Below are 17,754 nucleotides of genomic sequence, written 5' to 3'. Positions count from 1 at the left end.
ATGAAACATTTCTTCATTACCTATATTCCCTAGTTAAAGGGGGTGAAGTCCAACAGATGCCAAGCATTCTGGCTAGCCAAAGTTTCATACAAGGATGATAGGTACCAAGTACCCTGTCTATGACATCATGTCCTTAGTTGCTGACTGAATTCCAAAATGTCATTAAGATATTCAGGTGTCATATAAACTTAAAAAAAAAAACTGCTGCTTTACAAGGAGACTTTGCCACTCCTTCTCAGAGTTGTACTAATTTCAAAGTACTGAATATTTTGCTCTTATTTTAAAGTAAGCTTCTTGGAATAGTGCGGCAGTATTTCTTGTCAAACAAACAAATACATATTTGTTTTTTTTTTAAAAGAAAGTGTTAAATTATATGGAGTGAGAGTACTTAAGAGAAATACAGGCTCATTGTAGCAAAATCACCTGAGTGGCATCCCATCACCATACTTTGCCATGTAGCATTTCAGTCATGATGATGGTTTTACTGCTCTGCAGTTCTCCCTCTAGGGAGATTATGAATGGTGCTGTCATTTTGTATCAACATGAAAAACAATTATCCTATTGAAAGCTCTAAAGTGGATTGTAGATTATAAAACTGAACTGCCATGTAGTATTAATCAGTACCAGTTGATGCAATTAGTTCTTTATAGTTTTCTGAGATGTTTTAACTTTAGATTTGAAAGTAGTATTACTGAATTTGGGCAGTTGCACTATTTTTTCCTGTTCAGCTTGACATATGTTCCTCAGTTTGTTTCTTTTAATGTCTGGACATCTTGGCTTCTTGTTTTGTGAATTAGCCATGCAGTTTTGCTTCTCTGTTTCTAGTGAACGTTCCATCTCAGTATAATAGTCAAGTGCCTTTCGAACAGGATCAATGATGTGTTGCTGCAAGAGATAAACAGAAATATGAACTAGTTCATGAACTTCTTATTTATGATAATTGTTTAACTTATGATACGGCTTCAGTAGTATTTATTTTCATTATTACAAACAAATCTTTAATCATCCAGAAGCTGCATCAGTAACTAGATTTATTTATCATGCATGATTTCCTTGTGGCTCACTATACTGACACCAAAATACTTTGTAACAAGGTGTATTATGCAAAGTACATTGCATGGGAAAAAAGTAATACACCACAACGCACAATTTCAGTATTTTTTTTTCATTAAGGCAACCCCCACACACATTCCCATGCGGGGGTTGCTTCATCCTCAACACCTTCTTATATATACTGAGAGATCACTTCTGTGAAAAGAGAATATTCTAATAAAATTCACTTCTCCCCGAGGGAAACAACTACAAGAATATAAAAAATCTAAACAAAAATGTAAATGCCTCACAGTTCTTCCATTAAAAAATACATAATAATGTATTACTAATGTTGTGAAATCGGATGTTGCTAATATAATCAGGTGCAATAAAAGGAGTTGTAAGAATACTCACACAACAACAGTTTTTGCTATGCAGTGATCAGTGCTTTCTTGATAGGTTTCTGGTTAGGAATAATAAAGGATCCTTTTTAGGTGCTGTAGTACATAAGGTATGAGGATAGGATTTACCATGGACTGGTTCACTTAATGCATCATGACCTCCTAGTGTAATGTCCTCTCTGGTAAGGTCAGACCACAAAATGGTCTCCTTTAAATAAAAATAAAACCCGGAATCCCAGCTAACCTTGGAATGTTCAGGAACTACTCTAAGGCTAACTTCCTACTATTAAGTGAAAATCTGGTAACATTTCAGGCTCCCATAAACCCCGAGAACACTGCTGTCTATGCAAAACTGGTCACAGAAATCCTACATACCTCTCAGCTGTACAGATTTTCACAGCATGTCCAGATTTGTGCCTCATATTTATGGTCTGTTTTTCATAAAAGCGTGGTTTTCTGACAAATCATTAGCAAGCCATTAAAGACTGAAGTCAGTAATTAATGACAGACATTTGAGTTTCAGACTTCATACCCTTCAGAAAATGTATGCTTACACAAAACCTGTTATTCTATCAACATTCTAAGTTTATAAGAATAATAAGCAAAAAGAAAAACTCTGCCACGACAGCTGCCAAGTACTAAAACACCGGAGATTTATTGTGTAAAAACTTTTAAGCGCTTTTCGTTTGCTAGCAAGCAAACTTCCTCAGAAATGAAATTTAATAGTTCAGAACTCTTTTAAACAAGCAGGTGATCAAATTGACGTATCATTTACAATGTAACTCATTCACTGAACTTGTTAAAGAGATACACATTCATAAAAAATTGCTGCTTTTAAACGGACCAACCTACACTAAATCATAAAACTAAACTAAACATACTGTGGCAACATTGATATAAATGCAAAATATAAATATTATGTTATATAAAATATGGAATATAAAAAATGTGCATACATGTGTAAAAAATGTATGCACGAAAATCTTACATGTATCAAGGGAAACATGCCAAACTGCTGAATGCTACATATACAAAGTAAGACTTATAACTCATTACAAAATTAGACGTAAACATGGAAACAAATAAAAAGCTTTTTGCCTAAATGACAATTCGGTAAAGTATTATGTGACAAAAACATATTAGTAAAAAAATAAATAAACATGTCAAGCAACCTTATACACAAACTACTTCCTGTCAGCCATCTCTGCAAACTTCTTAATTTTAGAATACTGCTAATAGAACAGGTTTCGTTTAGTCCTGGGAAATTATAAGCATTAAGCTTAATTTGCCAAAATAATTCTAACTCTTCAAGTTGTAGGGGTGTAGGTCCACCCCTAATTTCCTGCGATACTTGATCAATAGCCATAAACTTAAATTTATGGTCTATATTCAATTGGATATATTTGGCTAAAGCGTTGTCCATTTTTCTTTTGCCAATAGCATATTGGTGTTCATAAATTCTATCATGGAGCCTACGCTCCGTTTTGCCAATATAAAATGCAGGACAACATTGGCATTTAGCTAAATAAACTACAAACCTAGAGTTACAATTGAGCCTACATTTAAATGTGAAGTGTGTGCCATTAATGGCAAACCAATTGGCTACCTCTACAAACTTACAAAAATTACAGTTTTCACATTTATTCATACCTGTTATTCTAGGAATACTGTAACGTTGTTGTTCCAACAAATTCTTCAGGTTCCTGCCTCTCCTAAATATTACTTTGGGCAAGCTACCTAGTTTATTAAATAACATTGGGTTAGTTCTAAAAAGTTCCCAATTTTTCTGAATGGTCTTAGTACAGAGATGGCTATGCACACTAAATGTATTAATAAAACCTAACTGAAAATCATGAGTGCTTGAATCTGTCAGCTCGTTAGCATTATCCGTTGTCACAGAGTTAGACCCACTGGTCTGTTCAGACACTCTAACCTTGACAGCCAGAATGGGTTTGTAAATCTGATTAGATCTTTTCAATCTAACCTCATCAATTAAAGAGTCTAGCAGGGTCTCAGGATAGCCATGGTGCAAGAACATGCTTTCTAAAAATCAACATTCGTCAATAAATTCTTCTTCCTGACTAACTATGCGTGAGGCCCTTACTAACTGACCCTTAATGACTGACCATTTCTGATAATAAGGATGGCAACTAGAAAAGTGAAGAAATGAGGAAATTTGCTTGCTAGCAAACGAAAAGCGCTTAAAAGTTTTTACACAATAAATCTCCAGTGTTTTAGCACTTGGCAGCTGTCGTGGCAGAGTTTTTCTTTTTGCTTATAGTTTTGTGTGCCGTTTAGTTCATAAGAATAATATTTAAAAATGGTCCCTATTTTCTGGCCATTTTCCCCTCATTATTTATGGCTTTGTCCAGATTTTTTGCTGTAAGAGGTTGAGAGGTATGACCCTATACAAGCTGTTAATAGCTGCATTGAGGCATCTGTACCCACCAGGAATAATTACAGAAATAACTCGAAAAAACAAGCCACCCTGGTAGAATCACAACATTAGTAAGCTGTATAACAGAAAGAAGAAAATCATGGCAAAAATGAGGAGGAGCAGCACCCAGCAGGATACAGGTACTCTCAAACTAAACAAACAACTCGGAGGACAAATAAAGTCTACCAAAGCTAAATGTGAGGTACATTTGGCCTCCTAGGCCAAGGACAAACATAAGGCATTCTTTAGTTATGTCAGCAACCTCAAAGGTAATAAACAATTGTGCACAGAGCTCATTGTTAATGGAACCACCTATACTGAGCCAGAAAACATAGCAAACCTAATTGCAGATGAATTTATCTCTAACTTTACCCCTCCTCCAACCTCCCCTCAGGAAATACCATCAAATATAACTTCCCCTACTATCACTGGGAAAGTTCCTCACTGCTTTCTCTAAGTGGATGAACACTGCACTAATGGGTTCAGACAATATCCCCAGATGCCTTCAAAATAGCATGAAACATGACCTATCAGGCCCTCTGGAATTGCTATTTAACTGTAGCCTCTGAACAGGCTTCATGCCTCATGAATGAAAAACAACAGTCATCCCTCTGTACAAAGGTGGGCCATCTACAGACCCAGGAAACTACTGACCCATAAGTCTCACTGGAAAGAATTATCACGGAAATGATCAATAATGATTTAGGAAACCTCTAGACACTGGACCCATCCCAATTTGCTTTTTTTGAGAAAGTTACCAAAGCAATGGATAAGGGCAAAACAGTTGACACTGCTTACCTTGACCTGACCAAGACATTTGACACAATACCCCACTCAAGCATGGCTGATAAACTCAAGAGGTTAGGTATGAACTGTTATGTCATCCAGTGGCTAGCCAGCTGGCTCACAGACAGGACCCAGGAAGTTAGAATTGGGGAGTCTACCTTTACAAAGAGGCAAGTTGCAAGCGGAGTCCCTCAGGGATTGGTACTGGGATCACTCCTTTTTGGCATTTATTTCTCTGAAGTCAAGGTTAATGTAAAGACCCTCTGGCTGACCAAATTTGCAGACAATTGCAAATTAGGAGCAGTTATAGGATTCCCCACTGACACTAATGTTCTCCAGGAAGGGTTGACACAGACAAATAACTTGTGTCAGAGCCATGAACAAAACCAAATGCCAAGAAATGCATAATAGTATCCTTTGGGAAGTAATCTACCCCTAGTAACTATCATATTGAGAACACACCCCTAAGAGTCAACCCAATATTCAGGAATCTGGGGACACATGTAGACAGTAATCTAGAATTTGACCATCATGTGTCTATAGTAGTGAGGGGATTATTCTATGTTGTGCAACTTATAAACAAATGTATGGTATCTAGGTCCAAGGAGGTCATTGTTCTCCTATATTTACCATTTATAAGACTTATCACTGAGTGCAATGCCCCCTTTGGTATGTACCTAACCAGGCACATCCAACAACTGGAATATCCACAGAGGTTCTACACTATTAGAATACAGGGTGCAAGTAACATGCCCTTTGCAGACTGCCTCAAAGCCCTATCCCTGTATTCTGTCTCCTATGGCTGTTGAGAGGTGAACTATGCCTGGCATGCTAGGCATTCTTGGACCCCACCCTGATGGACCTCCTTCATATCCACAAAACAAACAGCACCAAAATTACCCATTCTAAAAACTTAAATCTTGCCTGTGACATAAAGAGGACCTATTGGAGAGACAGGTGTGTATCCCAGAGACTACCCCTTCTCTGGAACAGGCTCTCCACTCATGTGAAGCAGAGTTCATTCGTAACTCAATTCAAGTGTAACTTGGACAACTGGATAGGAAACAAGAAATTCATCCCTGGTTTGGAACCTATGTCTCTAATGGACACAGGCAACCTGTAAATGGTTCATCTCCCAGGCCCCTGCTTGTAAATGTTTCATCTCCCAAGCCCCTACCTACACTTATCAAGGGTACTAGAACTTGTCAGAGATTTGGGATGCATGGAATGACTTAAAAAGGCCATAGTTGTCATTAGTCCAGTAAACTCCTATGGATCTATAAATAAATCTTACTTTAGTAGCCACTCTGCTGTGCACAGCTGGCGGGGGAACATATAAGACCCTTCTCAGTAGTTAGTTTTTTGTGGTCACAGAGTCTTATAGGATACCATTATACACTGAATGTGGTAAACATTCTTCTGCTAGTGTAATGGGATACCCTCAGCTATAAGATTCAGTTCAATCCACTGATGCAGATCAGAATTCCTTCTGATGTTCCTTATTGGAAAGTGCTACATTCAGTGTCTAAAAGACTTAGATTTTCTAAATGTTCCTGCACTTGCTAGATCAATGACTAGAACCTCAAAATAGCTAGATCACTGACCAGAACCCCAAAATAGCAGATGCCTCTTTTACCTCAGTCTGGAGCATGAGATCAAAGAGTGTGTCATCACTTCAGTTCAGCCAGCTCAATGCACTACCATGAAAAGCTAAAGCCCTGCTTTAGTTCTTGTAGGCCTGCGATTATGGCGGAAGCCAGGAAGTGACTGAAGAGACTTTTAAGGAAAGCCAGGCAGGAGCTGGAGAAAGGGAATATGAAGCTAGGTTACAACCAAACCCTCTGAATGCAGATGAACCCTCATCCAGAGGTTAACATCTCAGGTGCCATCTGTGGATGAGTGTGTGATCACAGAGGTACTCCTGGCACCTGTTCTTGGGTGTGAGATCTGGGGAACTAGTATAACTCCTCTTATCAAACTACCTCACACTGAACTTGGGTTGGAGGGGAGCACTTCCTTTGCCTTCCCCAAATTCATCTCACTGGTGGGGATTGAGCATGCCACCACAGGCTATCATATATTTTCTGGTCCTTTGTGTGAACTCACTTTTGCAGTACAGCATTGAAGTTTATTTAATGCTCAGTGGGAAATGACTGAAGTAGCAAGAGAAGATCGATGTTCACCAATATCATTTGATGTATACATCTGTCAAAGTCCAGGCCTCTCATCTCTCTCCTCAAACACTTCCTTCAGAATGCATTTATTTGCATGCTATACTCCATTTGATCACCTCTAAACACAGAACTGGAATGCCATCCATTTCTTTCAAGTGTGTGTGTGTGTGTGTGTGTGTGTGTGTGTGTGTGTGTGTGTGTGTGTGTGTGTGTGTGTGTGTGTGGAGGGATCTACCTATCTTGGAACTAGAAAATCTGAAAGGACTTAGATCACAGTTTCTAAGGCAAGTAGGAATAATGAGTCTTATTTCCCTTCAAATCTCCTTGCCAGATGACCCTCTCCTTTGCAGAGACTGCATCTTATAAGGTGTTCCAAACACTAGCCTGTTTTCCTTGTCTCCATCGTCAGAAGCTGAATCCTTACCTGGTGGAAAAAATGATTTGTCTTTTGTTGGGGTCTGTATTTTTTTTAATAATGCTATTTTCACATGTGAAAGCACACAAATTCTGAATTGTACCTGGCTGAACGCTTCTATAGGCTGTCCCAGGAAAGGTACAACCTTGTCTCTAAACATTTTAAGTCTGACTCCAGTATTGTTACATCAGGCCAGCATAGCGTTTAGATGTTCCAGTCTTTGCAAAACTCGCCTGTCAAACTGAATTGAAAACCTGCACTATATTTGGCAAAAAAGGTATTTCCGTCTGTCACATTGAGCCTTGAGGTCAGTAATTATCTGTCTAAACCAGTACCATTTTCAGTTTCCTTGGAGAATTAGACTTTGTTTAAGCTCTCTGAACTTTTGATAACTTGGTAATTGGGTTCATGGAGAAGGCTGTTTCTCAATGCAATGGACATCCATGGGAAAATACACACACACACACACACACACACACACACACACACACACACGCACACACATTCCTTTCATGAGATTTTTTTCTAAGCATTTTGGATATGTCTTTGCAGGGGAGATTCTCTTTTAAGAATCCTGGTCAAACATTGCCAAGACCCTTTGATGGGCCCTGGTTATTATTAAAAAAGACAGCCCCTACTCTCACCATACTGTCTAAACAGCAGTCCTCCACAAAACAAAAATGTACTTAGGGATCTAGGTGCTTGGGATGATAGTTCCCTTTGTTTTGACGATCATGTAACAATTATTCTCAGGAAATCCTCTAACTAGCCTAGCTAATTGCAAAACAAATGTCATCAAGGTCTAAAGAGGTAATTATACTGTCTTATACTCAGTATCAATCAGGTCAAATTTCATGTAAGCATCTCCTTTGGGATGTATCTTACTAAAGATATCAAATAATTGGAAAAAAAACATATAGGTTCCTAACCAACAAGATTACAAACCTAAATTCTCTGAGCTACCAAGAGAAAATGGAACCTCAATCCCTTTATTCAGGGTCTTATAGACTGGGGACATCTCTGTCTCACTTTCTGCACCCTGAGAGACCTGATTGTCTGTACCTCCTGGTTCTCCCCAAGTCCAACATCTCCACCAATACTGGAATTAGGGACCTAACTATTCACCAACAGACAAATAAAACATGCTGGATGAACAGGTTTGTAACCCAGAGCTTCCTAATCTTCTGGAATAAATCTCCCCCCTGCATGTTAAGCAGTGTAACTCATGATCTTCCTTTAAACATAAACTAAATGACTGGTGGGTAACAACAAAATTACTCAAGGATTGACCATGAAGGCCCTCCTGGATACAAGAGGTATTGCCTGAAGAAAGGTACTGGCAAGATGGAAATGAGATGTGACCTTGGAATCTCTCTGAATGTATGAATCTGTGAATCTATGTTCTTAGTCAGCTAAGTCAGTTAGAGGGGTAAAAATATGACAAAGTACCAAATGACCTAAGTTCAGTTTTCAGTTTGGACACTGGAGATGGGATCATGGAGGACGTGGAAATAAAGTTGCTGTTGTTAGAACACCCACCTCATGAGGTAAAATGGTGTAAACTTGATCTGTTGAGAAAGAACCACAGCCTGGTACCCAGTGTAATTCCTTTCCTGAACTGGTGCTAACCTCAAAGTTGAGGAGAGAAAAAAAGTCTCCTCAAAGCTGAAGACTAAAAAAAAGCTATTTTGCTCTGAAATGCAAGCTGCTTGCTGCTGTTAAGTCAACACACACAAACCACTTCAGTGCTTCAACCATGACTGTAAATGCAGTATTGGCATTCTTTTACAAAATCATGATATCCTCATGGCTTCATAAATCAATGCTGGTGCTTTACTTTTGCACCATCAGCATCTGCCAATCATAAGACTTTGGCATAATGGTTAAGAAATTTGTCTTACAGATACAAGGCGCAGGGTTTGATTCTCACATGGGTTAACTGGCTAAGCTTAAAATGACCTACAAAGGCAGTTAACCTAGTACTAATCTATGAAAATATGAATCTATGCCCCTGAACAGCTTGCACTCAGGGCAGCTATCTCCTTCTCCTTGCTCTAGTTATCGCTCTGTGTTGTGAAGTTCTTGATGTCTTTGGCTTTAACTCCTGTGCATAACATTGCATCACCTACTAGCCACAAGCCTAAAATGGTGTTACAGATGTGACATGCAGCTAGGGCCTCCATAAAAAAAAATCCTTGACTCTGTCATGAATGATGGCACTGTCTTACTGCCTGACTCTCACCACCATGGGGAACAAGTGATGAATGAACTCAAACCCATAGGGGAGCAAATGGATTAATAAGATAATGGAAAAGAAGTTGGAAGGTCAGAATGGAAGTGGGAGAAAAATGACATTGATCCTGAGTTGCTAGGCCTAATCTAATTAGGCCTTCTCTTACAAGTTAGTCTTGTTTTAGAGCAGCAGCTGTCCCGCTCATGTCTTTTTGTTAAAGGGCAATAGAGCCTGTGCCCTTAGTGGAGCAAGGAAGAAAGCCTTACTCACCCTTCTTATTAGTTTTGAAGAAATCAGGGAGAGTTGGCCTGTTCTGAACTTAAGAGCTTTGGGGAGCCAATCCCCCCATGAGGGATCATTAGTGTGGGGCTGCTAGCTTTTTTAACTAAAGATTCCTGTTGTGGTGTTTTCTGGTTTCTCCTTTCCTTGAGAAGGTGCAACCTTGGAATTTGTATATATTTGTAGATGACTTATGGAGTGGGCAGCCCCCTACACTGGTTGGGGGTACAGGGAGATTGTCCCCCCACCACTACAAAAATGCTTTTCTCCCCTATAGATTTTACACTCCAAATGCTGTTCATATCTGATTGATATTGCTACTTTGAGAACACAGTTTTGACTGTCAATCACAAAGCAGTTGAAGTCTTGTCAAAGAGTCAGGGATTTTAGCCAACACATACATTACGTGACATTCTGCATGTTCAATCTCCTGGCCATGGTATCACTATTTTCTTTGCTGTACTTGAATTCCCTCAGGGGCTGTGGTATCACTATTTTCTTTGTTGTACTTGAATCCCCTCAGGGGCCGTGGTATCACTATTTTCTTTGTTGTACTTGAATCCCCTCAGGGGCCATGGTATCACTATTTTCTTTGTTGTACTTGAATCCCCTCAGGGGCCGTGGTATCACTATTTTCTTTGTTGTACTTGAATCCCCTCAGGGGCCGTGGTATCACTATTTTCTTTGTTGTACTTGAATCCCCATCAGGGGCCGTGGTATCACTATTTTCTTTGCTGTACTTGAATCCCCTCAAGGGCCGTGGTATCACTATTTTCTTTGCTGTACTTAAATCCCCTCAGGGGCCGTGGTATCACTATTTTCTTTGTTGTACTTGAATCCCCTCAGGGGCCGTGGTATCACTATTTTCTTTGTTGTACTTGAATCCCCTCAGGTGTTTTTTCACTTTGCCTTAGGAACTTCACTTTTCCAGTAAAGGGTGCTACCATTTAGCCTTTCTTCTACTTCTAGACTATTCTCTAAGGTGCTGCCACTGGTGACAAGGATGTTGCAACACAGTAAAACCTCCAGGTATTCATATACCTGGAGAGCTGATTGTTAGTGGCCTCTTCTCTTGTTTGTCTTGGTTTGGACAAAGTCTTTGTTTCACTGCAAAGCAGATGAAGGGCACTCTCCTCAACATGCAGGGATCTTCCTTTATGGAAGCACAGCTGGGTGATGTCCTTTGCTGTTCTTTTTTTTCCCCTGGGAAGGGCTCTGAAGACCAGGTTTGTGGCCTTGCTGAGAATGAGACTGAAGTGCTTAACACCTTGAACCCTCTTGTGCCCACTGGAATGTTAGAATTAAGTTTTTTTTCACCATGTGATGGTACATCTGTATGTGAATGTGATCCAGTAGCTGATGTATTATCATTAGATGCAGTGCAGCAGTCCCTGTTTTACTTGCTTCTGGTTTCATATCTTTTTCACTGGTACCTGAGCTGGTGGACATTTACCACCAACATGGAGTGCTTCATGATAGCTGCATTTTTGGCAGAGAAGGAAGCAACTTCATTGTGGCCCTGTTCCAGGGGCCAAGGAATGGCTTTAAGAAGCAGTTTCAAATCAGCCTCTTGAACTGATGGCAGTGTTTCTATCTTTACAGGCTAAGGGAAGTCTTGTGAAATCTGGAAATTTCATAGCGAGGCCAGACAACCATTTGTTGTTGTGAAATTTGACCAAACAGGTATTACATGCTCTTGCTTCCCCTACCAAGAAGTTTGGGATTAAGCCATCAATAGCAGAGCTTCCCCAGGTGGAAGCCCACATTTCATGGTATTCAAATGAACCAGAAATACAATAAGCTGCAGCAGAAGCCCATTCCTTGGGCTGCTTCTCTATTTTGAGTGCTTAGATGGCCTTCCAGTCATGGGGTATTCTGAGAAAGGAAAATGGACTTATTCTCAGATTCTACAATCTTCCCTTTCTCATAGCAGGGTTAGAGGGAGGGGAATGTATTTTTTTGGGTGGGTAAAGGACAGTTTCTACTTGTCTTTTTCCCATTTCTTTTGAAAAATTTGTATCATAAATGCTAAATTTTATCTTGGTCATGGTGGCAGAAGATTAACCTGGGTTCAGTCTTTTCAGCTTTTGCTTCTTCAGGAATGTTTTCAATTCAGGTAGTGGGGGGGGGGGGGGGTTGGTCACTATGTGACAGACTGACCAGCTTCCACTGAGAGTGTGGTTTCTATAGTTTACCACACAATCTTGTTAAGTCTTCTGATGGACATTTCAGGGGTCCTGAAAGCAGCATGAAACCACCTGTCATGTTTCTGCCATGTTTGCATTTCATGATCTCATACAGGACAAGGGTGTGCCTCAGGGTAACTGAGCAATTCTTGAATGAGGTTTTCAGTCTTCTTGTGCTTCTGAAGAATCCCTACCTTCTTTTCAACTTAAATTTCATTGTTAATGTTTTCGCAGTCAACCATCGAACCAGTTGTCTCAGTGGGCTTGAAATCCACCTCTTTGCAGAAAGTGTTCCTATGGCCATTATATCTGCCAGGCAGATTTCTGAGATTTCAATTTTGATTTGCTGAGAACCTTATTTTGTTTTACATGAAGATTAACCCATATTAGCTTATTGTTGTGTCAGGAATTCTTATTCATCCTAATATGCATCTTCCTGAATTCTTGCCGGTGGGCATACCCTCAATGCTTGGATGTTAACTACCTATCGTTTTATACATGGCTGCATATGTTCAAAAAAACAACATAGCTGTTAATCTTTGTTCCAGGCAAGGTGGGATAAAGCTGTGTTTAGAGTGAGTGCCACCTGCATTACCTTTTCTCACTTATCTGTAAATTGGCCATTAGCAAATGACATCAAGGGTTATTCTGAGAGTAGTTCTACCATTTTCTCAATAACCTGTAGTGACACATCATCTGTCCAATGTGCATTATTTCCTTTTAGTCCTCTTAGCTCCCTCATATACTTTTATCTGAACAGTTCACCATGTGCCTTCCTCTGTGTGATGCTTCCTAAACCTCCTGCTCATGGCAGTGTACTCCACTATGGCATTTGAAGTGTCAGATTAATTCTGCATCTTTAGTTACTGTCTTCACTTGAGTTTATAGTCATATCCATATTCTAGCAGTGTGGTCTTAGTTATCTTCCTTCACATTTGTATTATTATTTTTTTAACAAAACACAACATTGCTCCTGTTCAAGTAATAACAGTTGCAAACTATTCCAATGCAAATGACATTTTATTAAGTGACGGTTAGTCAAAATTCAATGCCTCTCCAAACTTAGGGAACACAACAGTCTACGCTGAACTATAGGTTCATAGGTTCATAGGTATGTACTAGGCTATCTGCCTGATGGCATTTATAAGCCTAGCCAGAATGTGTTGGCTTTCGCTGCCCCCTTAGATTAGTAAACTGTGCCTCTGACCAGAAGAACCAATGAAGTGATCCCCGGGGTAAACTTTCTGTTTTCCATCCATTCATCAAGGTTTCTCTTGAAGAGTGTTAGCAAGGAGCTTTGCCTAATGTAGATTGGAATCTTGTTCCAAAGCATGGGAAGTCTCTGGGACAGGAATCTATCCCTCCAGCACGTCCTATTTATTGTTGTGGTGAGGTTTAGATCCCTAGAGTGTGTGGCTCGAGGGGATAAGGTTTTCTTTAGGTGGAGCATGTCCATCAATTCTGGGTTGGACATGGCCTTGTATGTCAGGTAGAGATCACCTCTGAGTAGGCAGTATGCCACCGAGTACAGCTGGAGTTTCTTCAGTCGAGCTGCATAGGGCATTTGTTTGAGGCCAGTGATCCTCTTGGTGAGGTACTTCTGTGGTCTTTCCAACTGTTGCAGGTGTCTTGTAAGGTACATCCCAAATGGGGCATTGTACTCTATGATGGGTCTGATGAGTGATGAGTAGAGGGGCACAATGACCTCTTTTTTTCTGGATACGAACCCTTTTGTGATTAGGTGGGCCACAGAGAAGGATTTTCTAACCACTTTGGCAATGTGATTATCAAAGGAGAGATTACTATCTACTTGGGTCCCCAGATCCCTTATTATGTTTTCTGTATTTAGGGGACTACCACCTATGTGGTAGTTTGTGGGTACTTTGTTTTTTCGGCATTTAGCTTAAGGTCATGATTTTGACACCAGGTATCCATCTCAGTGAGACCCTTTTGGAGGATGTCTGTGTGAGCCGGATAGTCAATTATAGCACCTAGCTTGCAGTCATCTGCTAACTTGGTCAACCATAGTCCTCCTGTGTTTGCCTGTACCTCTGAGAGGTATATGCCGAACAGGAGGGGTCCTAGGACTGAGCCCTAGGGAATGCCACTTGTAACCGGTTTAGAGTCGGACCTAGCTCCTGCAACTCTCACCATGTGGGTTCTGTCCGTGAGCCAGTTAGCAACCCATCTTGTGATGTAGGGGTTTATGTTCAGGCTGGTGAGCTTGTCTATAATACCAGAATAGGGAATGGTGTTGAAGGCTTTTGCGAGGTCTGTGTAGGCTGTGTGTACCACCCTTCCGTCATCTATAGCCTTGGTAACTGTCTCAAAGAATTCCACCAAGTTTAGGAGGCATGATCTGCCCTTAACAAAGCTGAAATGGGTAGGGTCCAGTGTTTGAAAGTTCCCAATGTCTCTGTTAATGAGTTCCATGAAGATGTGTTCCATAGCCTTGCAGACCAAGCTAGTCAGGCTTATAGGGCGATAGTTTCCGGGGTCTGTTGTGGCTCCACCTTTGTGGAGCAGAATAACCGTTGCTGTGCGCCACTCTATGGGTATGTAACCTGTGGAGAGGCTGAGTTTGAACAGTGTGTTTAGGTGAAGGGTTAGTTCATCTTTGAGCTCATGTAGGACGCAGCCTGGGAAACCATCTGGTCCCATTAATGCTGTGTTTTTGGCTTTGGAGAGGGCTGTTTTAACCCGAATGTCTGTGATTTTACGGGCTCTACATTCTTCTGGTATGGTTATGGGACCTTTTGGGTGGGGGGTGAAGTTTGCACTGAACCTGTCTGCCAGGATGTTGGCGTTATGTGTATTTTGTGCCATTCTGCACTAACTCTGAGCAGATCTGAGCATTGCCACTTAGATTCCTGACATAGCTAAAGAATGCCTTGTGGTTATCCTTGGAGTCCTTCGCAATTTTTCTTTCGAAGCTCGCTGAAACTCTGTACAACCATTCCAATTGGTGCATAGAGGCTTCTGTACCTACCAGAAGTAAGCCCAAGACTATCCCAGAAACAAACCACCATAGTAGCATCTCAAATTAAACAGGATATACAACAAAAGGAAAAAATATAGCAAAAAGCAGGAAGGGTAATTTCTATAAAGATAAAAATGTTCTCATAAAACTAAATAGACAACTATGTGGGCTTATTAGGTCAAGCAAAACCAACGTTGAGGTTAAGATAGCCTCCCAGGTAAAAGATAACTAAAAGGCCTTCTTCAAATATGTCATAAACCTCAAAGGCAGGACACAACAATGTGCTGAACTGGTGGTTAATGATGCCACATTCACTGAGCCTGGTGATATAATGAGGGTATTAGTGGATACATTCAGTTCCAACTTTACCCCCCACCACTCCTTACGAAATACCAACAAACATAACACCCTTCAACTATAACTAGGGGGCATGTACTGGCTGCACTTGCTAACACTAAGAACATGGCCTCAATAACCCCAATAACATCCCAGGATGCCTCCTGAACAGTCTAAAGTAAAACTTATCAGGACCCCTGGAGTCATTATTTAACTAAAGTCTTTTAACAGGTTTTGTGCCACATGAATGAAGGACTATGACAGTCATTCCCACTTCATAAGGGAGAACCTTCAACAGATCTTGGAAACTACAGACCTATTAGTCTAACCAGTCTTATTTGCAAAGCCATAGAAAGAATTATAATGGAAATAATCAACAAGGACATAGGAGACCTGAGGACATTGGATCCATCACAGTTTGGCTTTGTCAAAGGAAGGTCATGCTTACTGAATCTGGTGGACTTCTTTGAAAAGGTTACTAAGGCAATGGATGAGGGGAAAACAGTGCATACAGCCTAGCTAGATCTGGCTAAAGCATTTTGTACAATACCCCACTTGGGCATTGTCAACAAACTTATTGCACTAAGTATAACTACAACAAAATCGCAAAATTCGCCACAGGGGCATCCTACCATAGTCACCACTGTCTCTCACTTGCTGAACTGGGCTGGCTTGAACTCCCTCACCTCCTTCAGTGGTATCAACTCTCACTCGCCCACAAACTAGTAAACCATCCACTAAATGTCCCATCCCTCCAGAATCTACTCCAACCCTATTGCACCACCAGACCACTAAGATCCAGCAACAAAAATCACTTGCAGATCACTAAAGCCAATAACTCTGCTGGTGAAGCACTATTCTCTTGCGCCATAGCCAAATTATGGAACTCACTCCCACCCACAATTACCTCCGTACCATCATGCACCAACTTCAAAACTTTATTAAAAGCGCACCTAAAAACATGATGGCTATGCCCTTGCAACTCCCACTCTAATATCATCCACCCCATCCAACTACTACCTTTCTTTCACCTCCACTAACTACCTTGATGATAGCAAGCTCAGATGCTCATAAGCCTAGTACTTATTATACAGCAGGAACTTCTCATTGTTACATTTGTTAATGCCTGTTATGTACTTCACAGATAAAGATTCTAGTTGTCTACTGATGTACTATGTTCTTCATCTGTAAATATGTTGTAAGTAATTTCTATGTTAAATTGTTAATCATTATATAATCCAATGTAACTACTGTCTGTTTATTTTACTGTGGAGCTTTTCTCCCCGGGCCTCCGCTGAAAATGGACCCACGTCCAGTCGGACACTCCCGGTCAACAAATTTAAATAAATAAATAAATAAATAAAAATAAACTCCTTTATAACATGCTAGATAGTTAGCTGGCTCACTGATAGGACCCAGGTGGTTAGAATCAGTGAGACTACCTCCAAAATGTAGCCAATCACCAGTGGGGTCCCCCAGGGCTCCGTGCTGGTCCCACACCTGTTTGGGATCTACTTTTCAGATGTCAAAGCCTATGTCAAAGGCCTCTAGCTAACCATGTTTGCAGATGATTGCTAACTGGGATCAGCCAATAAAATCTCTCCCCAAGATGAGAACACCCTTCAGGAAGGTCTAACACAGACAAACATTTGGTGCCAAAACCATGGCTTAAAACTCACTACCTAGAAATGCATTATAGTAGCTTTTGGGAAGTTGGCCACCCTGGGTAACTACACCATTAATAATACACCCATAAAAGTTGATTCACTAGTCAGGGATCTGGGAACTCATGTAAATAGTAACTTAGCTCACCATGTATCCAAAGTAGTGAGAATATCCTTCTATGTTGCTCAACTTATAAGCAAGAGCATGGCACCTAGGTTCAGAGAGGTCATCATACAACTATATTCGGCTCTTATCAGACCCATTATATATTATAATGCCCCTTCAGTATGTACCTGACCAGACACATACAGCAAATGGACAACCACAAAGGTTCCTTACAAAAATAATACAGGGAGTATATATATCTTACAGATATCTGAGAGGTGATCGTTGCTTGGCATACAAGACATCCCTGGACCCTGTTTGATGAACTTTTTGCACATCCACAAAACAAACAGCATCAAAACTGCTAGATTAAAAGACCTACATTTTGCTTGCAACATAAACAGGACATGCTAGAGAGACAAATATGTTTCTCAGAGAATTTCCATTCTCTGGGACAGGCTGCCCATCCATGTGATGTAGAGTTCCTCCCTATAGTATTTAAGTGCAACTTGGACCAATGGATGGGTAATCAGAAATTCACTCATGCTCTGACACCTATGTCTTTGATTGACAGATATAGTCAGTAAATCAACCCCTATATAAATCAAATTTGTGGATCACATTTGAGTTGCACGGCTAGGCTTACAAGGACCCTAGTGGTCATTAGCCTAGTGTACACCTATGAAACTATAAGATAAAAATAAAATCAAAGACTTGAAAAATAA

At 40.4% G+C, this 17,754-nt stretch overlaps 1 protein-coding gene across 1 annotated transcript in view; it reads right to left on the bottom strand.

The window, feature by feature from the left end:
* Positions 1 to 546: 546 nt before the first annotated feature.
* The window catches only part of LOC122804009 (high affinity cGMP-specific 3',5'-cyclic phosphodiesterase 9A-like), a 708,135-nt gene continuing 690,927 nt past the window's right edge, over positions 547 to 17,754 (bottom strand). The window contains exon 14 of the mRNA XM_044073690.1: positions 547 to 885. Coding sequence (XP_043929625.1) covers positions 637 to 885 — 249 coding nt within the window. The 3' untranslated portion in view covers positions 547 to 636. The remainder of the gene's footprint in view (positions 886 to 17,754) is intronic.

This window comes from Protopterus annectens, chromosome 6.part0 (genome assembly GCF_019279795.1).
Source record: "Protopterus annectens isolate FY-2018-M chromosome 6.part0, PAN1.0, whole genome shotgun sequence".
In the NCBI taxonomy this organism is placed as follows: Eukaryota; Metazoa; Chordata; order Ceratodontiformes; family Protopteridae; genus Protopterus; species Protopterus annectens.
The sequence above is the reverse complement of the archived record's forward strand: the minus strand, read 5'-3'. Positions and strand labels throughout refer to the sequence as shown.